General features: G+C 38.2%; 2 protein-coding genes across 2 annotated transcripts; one reads left to right on the top strand and one right to left on the bottom strand.

Annotated features, from left to right (window-relative positions):
- Positions 1-475: 475 nt before the first annotated feature.
- Positions 476-2,809, bottom strand: LOC110889687 (vignain). The gene is made up of 4 exons (XM_022137248.2): positions 2,058-2,809; positions 1,344-1,576; positions 988-1,128; positions 476-903 (listed from the first exon to the last, which is right to left on the bottom strand). Exons 1-4 carry the CDS (start codon positions 2,497-2,499, stop codon positions 673-675), a joined length of 1,047 nt encoding a protein of 348 aa, XP_021992940.1. The 5' UTR covers positions 2,500-2,809; the 3' UTR covers positions 476-672.
- Positions 2,810-4,698: 1,889 nt separating this feature from the next.
- LOC110887819 (serine/threonine-protein phosphatase 7 long form homolog) lies at positions 4,699-7,004 on the top strand. The gene is made up of 5 exons (XM_022135386.2): positions 4,699-5,549; positions 5,631-5,718; positions 5,800-6,246; positions 6,328-6,594; positions 6,657-7,004. Exons 1-5 carry the CDS (start codon positions 4,699-4,701, stop codon positions 7,002-7,004), a joined length of 2,001 nt encoding a protein of 666 aa, XP_021991078.2.
- Positions 7,005-8,130: the final 1,126 nt, after the last annotated feature.

Here is an 8,130-nt window from a genome sequence, read left to right as displayed (position 1 = left end):
TCGGGGGCTCAAAAAACCAAAAAATGAATTTAGGGGCTCAGGTTGATGTTTCACACAAACCACAGGGACGCAAATTGCATTTTTCTCTATATTTAGAAATAGGTACTCAGTAATCGAATCAAACTCGAAAAACTCAAAATTCCATCCGAATCTAATTCGAAATCAATGGTTGAATTCAGTTTTTGAATATTCAAATTCGATTTGGGTTCAAGTGTTGTAATCGACTTTTAAATTGAATACGAATTTGTGATTTTCGATTCGATTTTTACACACACAATTTAATTCAGTGATTTAAAACTCAATTGATTCGATTCAATAAATTTGAATATTTGAAATTCGATTTTTTAAACACCCTGTCTAGATGAACAAAAAAGAGAATGCACATTTTAAAAGGTCACACTTATTGAAATATATTTTTAGGCCAAATCAAAATAAAAAAAAAAATACTAATAGGAAATGGTATCAAAGTAAATAGTATAGAAATGGTTCAGTTTTCTTTTCCATAATATAAATAACTGGTACGAAACAGTAGTCTCTTAAGGAGGAATTCAAATCTTTTATTTGTGGTCTTCTATCATCATTAAGCAAAACCATAAATAACTAGAAACAAAAGAACTAGAAAACATATGAAGATGGAATTTCATGATCCTAGAACTCATCTTTAGTCACATTTTAAAGGTTAACCGATGATGCCTTAATCGGGTAAGATGCATCCATGGCTAACCCACACAATCCCTCAGGCACGTTAACCCCACGCTGCATCCTGACGTAACCTTGTTCGCCCCACCCAGTTCCCCACGAGTTCCTCACGATCCAATAATTCGTTCCATCTTGAGTTGTCCCGTACCCCACAATGGCCACACCATGGTTCAGCTCGGTCCCACACGCCCCGTTGAAAACACCCTATTAAACATCATCAAGAATCTTAACATATCTACATAGCATATGAATTAGTATTTTTTATATTTTTATTTTATTTTATTTTACCTGAGAGTAAAATTGGAAATTAAGACCTCCAGCATCTATAGCAATTGAGACGGGCTGATTAGCAACGGCTCTCAACATCGCGCTCTCATCGTTGGCGGGTACATTTTCAAAACCATCGATTTTCACTACAGGCGAGTTTCTCTGCATAACATAACAATTATATATAAATAATTAGTTTGTCACATATGATTATAGATTTGATATTTTATCTAGTTTCATAAATAAGATACACTTTCAGCAATTTTTCGACCCATTTGACATAAAGTTTTGACCCATTAAACCATTTCCATTTACACTAAGCAAAGTCTACCATTTTGCTATGAAATTTGAGTTCAACTCTTTAACATAAGTGGTACCTTTGATATATCACAGCGTCCATTGCGGGCAAAATATGGGTAAATTTGCTCGGTTGTAACCCCACCGGTTTCCTTAATGAACTCATATCCATTTTCCATTAAACCACCATTGCATCCTTCGCAATCGGTTTCACAATCAACAAGCTCTTGCTCAGATAAGGATACTAGCTGGTTAGTCTTGATTTTGTTGATACCCTCCACCCCAACTATGGTTGAAAACGCCCAACAACTACCTGTAACAAGGTTAAAAAGACTCCATATTGAGAATAAATGAAATTTTCAACCCATTTACTTAAGAACGGGTCAAGGTCAAATGGGTCGAAAGTAACAACAGAGCATTTTGAGTGCATACAACCTACTGAATCGTTGTATTAATAAGTTACTCTTTGGAAGTAAGTTCTTATGGCCCAACTAAAACCATTTATTTATGAACGGTTCAGTTCGGGTTATCTGTAACATGTCCAACGGGTCAAAAGTAACCCAAGGCGTATTTATAACACACTCCCTACAAGATCTTTTTATTTAGGAAATTAAAATTACTACTTACTATATCTTTCGCGATATTTACTCAAACTAATAATAAAATTAAGTTAATAAATTTAGACAAGTGGTTAGGATAAACCAAACCTGACCCTAGACCTCTCTCGACCCAGATAAAAAATCACCCGTTTTGACCCGAATGCCCAACCCACCAGACCCGCCCAATATACATACCACATCGGCCTTGGTTCTTGATAGGGTTGACGGCTCCATTCGTCCTCCAGTCAATGGATGGCGGTGGATCAGTGGTCTTCGCATGCGTGAACGGGGTCTGTCGCCTTTTGCCTTTTAGCATCCTGAAGTGCAAGATTTTTGAATCAAAACCAGCCTTGAACTCATGGTTAGTCATATCAGCAAACTCGTTGAGTTTCAGCTTGTACGGTTTGCCCAGCTGGTTCACTCGGTTAATGTGGTTCACGTTATACTTGAACACATTGAACCGTTTCTTTTTTTCATCAGGGGCCCTTGAAACCATATGCTGGCTTCCCCATCTTTCATACAAATCCCACAGGCTCTTATCTGTGGCTAAGTCCTTTTCGGTGAAGTCAATGCAATTGACCACACCGATAAACAAAGCAAGAGAGATAGAAAGAACGAAAACCTTATTACATTCCATGACGGATTTGTAAATAATTTGATGAAGGAAAGTGAAACGAAATGCGAGACTTTATATAGTGAAATGAATGGGGTGGTTTGTTATTGTTTGCATCATATGAACACAATTGTCATAGGATATAAAGAGAAAGTGAGCCATACTTTAGAAGCTAACTTACTATTTTTAGCAGGAAATCAGTTCGAGCTAAAAGCGGACGTCATTTGAGCATTTAAAGCCTGTGGACCTGAGTTCATCTTGTGTGCTCTTGATAACTTTCAGTTGGGCATCATCTTGATAAGGATCAAGATCAGGAATGCAGCGTGTGAGAGACTGAACCTTTGCGGTCACTATAGATCTAACAGAAAGACATTTATTAAAGTTCCATTACTTATTATAAGTTTATAACTTCAAATTTTGCAGTGACTCAAATAACAAACCAACTGTTAAATTGTATTTAGTCATTATTAGAGGACACTGAATATTTTATAAACAATAATCATTTGTCTTTTAGTGCACAAACTCACAAGACTAGTTTTAAATCACTACTTTGTTAAGAAGTGTGTCAAACAACCCTGCTAATCCCAGAACAGGAAATTATATTTTGATCATTTCGGTTAAAACTGTGACCTACCAAGTACCAACTCTGAACTTGGTACTGAACTTTAACGGTATTTGTTTAGCTTATATTTACCACGAAAGCCTGAAGAATTAGTTAGCTAATATTCCATTATAAACAAAGTATTTTGATTTCATAAACCGTTGAAGCAGACTTAATTGCTCAACCGAAGCAAGTTGGCCAGTTTGAGATTTATACGGTCCCGGATGACTATTTTCGGAACTTTGAACTGGCCTTGTAAATCGAACCGCCCATTTAGCCTTTTTTTATTTATTTATCTTTCCATATTTGGAATATATAGTTGCGCATATGTATTATATTCATAAACCATGTTTGTCATTTTAAAAAAAATAATACAAGTTGAAAAAATATCGGGTTGCACCATCAAACTGCTAAATCAGCCGGTTTGGTGTGTCGTTTCCAAAACTGTGGCAGTTCGGCCGATAACTTTGTCAAAACTGGCCGACTGGACCGGGAATAGCCCGACGCATTATGGAACTGTATGCTGAAATGCCCAAATAAATTCCACCCAGAGATGTAAAATTCTAGTCAAAGCATAGCTATTTACAATGATCACAAGAAAACCAGCTGAAAGCATCCAACTTTGTATGTACCACCTTAATTAAGTACAAAAGCCCAATTAATTAAGATATACTCAAAGTCTCAAGCTTTTAATAATCAAGGCCCAAAACATATAACCACATATTAGACAAAATCACATAAATCAACATTTATGGAATTTTTTGCATAAATAGGTGGTTTGAACCACCAAAGAGTGTTATTAGGTGGGTTTGAATTATGTTTTCATATTTAGGTAAGTTGTGAAACCATACAACGACTTTCAAATAACTTTTCTGCACAAAATCAGAGTGTCTGCCAAAAGCTGCATAAAATGCTGAAGCTCGCTGAATGATACAGCGACCTTGTGAAGGTCGCTGTTTGAAGTACCAACCTTTGTGAAGGTCGCTGTTTGAAGTACCAACCTTTGTGAAGGTCGCAGAATCATGTAGCAATGTTATTGAAGGTCGCAGTTTCATGTAGCAATGTTATAGAAGGTCGCTTTTTCATATCACAATCTTATATAAAGTCGCAGTTTGATGTACCAATGTTATTGAAGGTCGCATTTTCATATCACAATCTTATATAAATTCGTTGTATCAATCTACAAAGTTAATAAAGGTCGCTGAATCATATTGCAAGCTTATTGAAGATCGCAATATGGTGTCACAATCTTTGTAAATAACGACAATCTTTGCAGAATGTACATGCAGCTTTCGTTTGCTAGTGTAATAGGTGACTGTTTGAGCTTTTTGTCCATTTGCTGCATGAAATGTGAGGGGTAAATGTAAAGGTGATATGACTTGAGCCTAGGCTCTCACATGATATGGAATCAAACCTGCTAAGTTGAATAGTTTTGTGTAAGAGAATTCAACTGTAGTGTAAGAAAAATACTGGCTTTCACCATGAATTCGAAAAATGAGGCACAGATTGAAGTCTTTACATATGAACATAAAGCAAAGCACTCGAGATACATTTCCAATATCAAACGAAGCTTCAATCCTTTCATTACCGATAAATATTCAGTCAAGTTTTATCAGCCAAAGATGAATTTTGAATGTCATCCTGGTCCGATTAATGCATCGGTGTTGTTCTTGGACAAGAATCACCGTGCGTTTGAGGTATTCAAAAATCCAACAGCGTATGAGGAGCCATTAAATATTAGACGATCAGATCGAACGTTCTGGCAACATATGAAAGAAAATCCGGTTAGTGGAAGGGTAGAAGGTTTAATACATGCAGCAGGATTCAGCGGGATACTGCAAATTGGGTACAAGTATGTTGACTACGCCTTAATAACTGCGTTGGTTGAGAGATGGAGGCCAGAAACTCACACGTTTCACCTTCCTTTTGGAGAAACGACCGTGACATTACAGGATGTCAACGTGTTGTGGGGGCTACCGATAGATGGGTTGCCTATTTCTGGGGCTGACACTGGTATGTCGATGTATACTGTACGAGACAAGTGTCAAACGGTGTTGGAGTTTACCCCAGAGGAAGCTGATGTGAAGGGCAAAAGGGTTAAGTCCACCCGAGTTTTAGCACAAATAACGTCATCCAATTTTTCTGAAAATGAAGCATCAGATGAAGATTGTATTTTTCGTGCACGTCAAATAATATTTTATTTGATAGGGTGCACAATCTTTCCTGATAATGCAAACCACCTGATTGATGTCAAATTTTTAGAATTTCTGGTAGACTTGCCCGCATGTTCGGGATATAGTTGGGGCGGTGCTGTGTTAGCTCTCCTTTACAAAAACCTTTGTAATGCTACAGCACCTAATGCTATAGCCATTACTGGCCCAGTTGCACTTCTACAAGTGTGGGCTTGGGAGAGGTTTTGTTGTTTTGCTCCTGCTGTTGCCCGGTTCCAGTACAATGCCCCGTTAGCTGCTCGGTAGTGTGAATTGGAAATAATTAAATTTATTATTTGTATATATATACCTGACTTATGTTATTTTTTTATTTATCCTTTTAGGTGGAAGGGAAGCTTAACGTGTACAGATGTTTCCACACATTGCCTGAGAACATATAGATCTCAGCTGCAATCAATGACCGAGGCAACGGTATGGTTGTTAGTTGTTGACATATAAAATTTAAGTTTGTTTGAACACGTTTCTAATGATTGAATATTTTTTTTGTTGCAGTTTAATTGGAGACCATACGACGACATTGTGGGTAGACTCCCCGATATATGTCGGAGTGGTATGGGAATTTGGCGGAGTTGTTGCCCTCTGCTATGCTACTCGGTTGTGGAGCATCACTATCGTCAACGAGTGATGAGACAGTTTGGCATGTTCCAGTATATACCTAACCCAATTGCCATAGATCATAATGAGCATGCCAGACTTCATTCCAAGAACCGGAGCGGGAAAACCGGCTGGAACTGGTTAAGTCGTCACGCACCGTATGTTAGTCAGTGGGAGGCACGTCATCAAAACTTGGTGACCGGGGAACTCATGACATCTGTTGGAGTTGCCAATGATTACATGTCGTGGTACATGGAACATACGGTGTTATATGTGTCTAACCCACAGTTGTCAGCTGGCCCTACGAGCGGTTTTCAAGACGATAGAGCAAGGGTCCAAATGATGGTATATACAAGTTTAAAATTATTGAAAGTTATCTTTTTTATTTTTAGTAAAAAAATTAATTATTAATTATTTTTTTTGCAGTCGGAGACGATGGGTCTAATTCACCGATCTGAAGATGTGGACGTTATTCATGGTGCGGCGTATCGGGCCCTTGAGATGTCTAATGTTCCACAATACACACAATATCCGACTCATCTGTCACAGGAGCCGGTGGACCTTGTTTCATATCCTCGTACACAGAGGGTAGGCAGGCCCCAACGTCGTGCTCGTGGTGGTAGAAACGTTGAAGAGGCCGGGACATCAAATTGGGGCCCAAACTTCGAAACAGGGGGGGATCAGGATCCGGTGGTAACGAAGATGTAAATTTTGCGGTAAACCTTGGTAATACTGATATGGGTGGATTATGGCAGTCAGTGTTGGCTACGGCATGCTCCGAGGGTTTTGACGTCAGTGACTTATTGAACCCCCAACAGAATGATATGGGTAACAACAATCAGTTTGTAGACCCAAACATAAGTCAGGCGGGGTTTTTTAGCCCCTCATCCCATATGATGGACCCCAACACAAGTCTGGCAGGGTTTGTTACCCCCGCGTCACAGATGATAACATTTATGCCGGAGACCCAAACAGACTATCAGTATTGGCCCCCAAACCAAAGTAACGAAGATCACCGAAACCGTTATGCAGATGTTGAACCAAACCCCTTAAACTGGAGTCTCGACTTGAACCTGTTTCCACCACCACCGAATGACCCATAGAGTGTAATACTTTGTGAAATAAATATATTGTGTAATACATTGTGAAATAAATATATTGTGGTTTTTGTTTTTGTTATTTGTGCAATATATTTTATTATTATTTTATTTTTCTAAGTAAACTGATACTAAAAAAAACACAAAACTAACACAATCATGAGGTATTTATATTTGTTTATCATTAAGGGTATAAAGGACATTTCACAATGTTAAACTAATAAGCATTTTTCTCAAAAAGAAAAAGTATTTTTAAATCAATTTCCACCCACTATAAATACCCCTACCATAGTGAATGAGAAGTCCACAAAAACCACAACCACCTTTATGGCTAACCAAGGTGACAATCAAGTAGCTGATGAGCAAAACAATTCGCATGTGGTCCAGAGAAAGTCATTTTCGATTCTAAACAAGTTAAGACGTCCAACCGGTCGTTCTAGCACTTCGTCTTTTCCAAAGCCGACCGAGGTCGTGCTAAATAACCGTGGGTCATCCGCTCAGTCGAGTAAACCTGGTGGCAGCCCTCCAGAAAGAAAAAATTTTGCATTTCCAACCGAAAATTCCGAAAATTGGTCAAGGGATGCTGTTGAGTTTTACCTAAACGGGGATTCCCCTTTTTGTTATTCTCGCTTTTTAGGGGAAATACAACTACCTAGAAGCTTTTGGGGTAGCCTACTAGGCTACGAATCTAGTGCATGCCTAAATGACATTGTAAACCCAATCCTACCATTATTAAATTTTGATTATACAAATCACTGATTAGATATATATTTTGTTTATGGCAGCATGTTCAAGCGTGGACATTAAGGCTGATGCGGCTTCGACAATCTAAACTTTTAAAAAACCCGTCAAGGAAATTGCGTTGGACGGTTTTACCTCCGCAATTTTATGAAGACGTGTGTTATACGAAGGATTGTTTAAGAGCGGTAGACATGGCGGGAAAGAAGGAACCATACCCTCCATTTTGGGAGGTTGATTATTTGTATATTCCGATATGAATTAAGCAGGAGGACTGGTTACTATTCCGTGTTGATATGTTTAACATGGAAATAACACAATATTGGACTGATAAAAGATCGGGAAATGAAAAAAGACGGCTTGTTGAACACGTGATGGACATTTTTCCAATTTT

This window comes from Helianthus annuus, chromosome 6, assembly GCF_002127325.2.
Source record: "Helianthus annuus cultivar XRQ/B chromosome 6, HanXRQr2.0-SUNRISE, whole genome shotgun sequence".
In the NCBI taxonomy this organism is placed as follows: Eukaryota; Viridiplantae; Streptophyta; class Magnoliopsida; order Asterales; family Asteraceae; genus Helianthus; species Helianthus annuus.
Note: the sequence above shows the minus strand (reverse complement) of the source record. Positions and strands in the feature narration are given on the sequence as shown.

Coding starts and splice junctions, on each gene's coding strand:
- LOC110887819 (XM_022135386.2), top strand. CDS start 4,699: ATGAATTTTGAATGTCATCCTGGTCCGATTAATGCATCGGTGTTGTTC. Junction 5,719..5,799: donor AATCAATGACCGAGGCAACG/GTATGGTTGTTA, acceptor TTTTTGTTGCAG/TTTAATTGGAGACCATACGA. Junction 6,247..6,327: donor GAGCAAGGGTCCAAATGATG/GTATATACAAGT, acceptor TTTTTTTTGCAG/TCGGAGACGATGGGTCTAAT.
- LOC110889687 (XM_022137248.2), bottom strand. CDS start 2,499: ATGGAATGTAATAAGGTTTTCGTTCTTTCTATCTCTCTTGCTTTGTTT. Junction 1,129..1,343: donor GACGCTGTGATATATCAAAG/GTACCACTTATG, acceptor TATGTTATGCAG/AGAAACTCGCCTGTAGTGAA. Junction 904..987: donor ATTTCCAATTTTACTCTCAG/GTAAAATAAAAT, acceptor GATGTTTAATAG/GGTGTTTTCAACGGGGCGTG.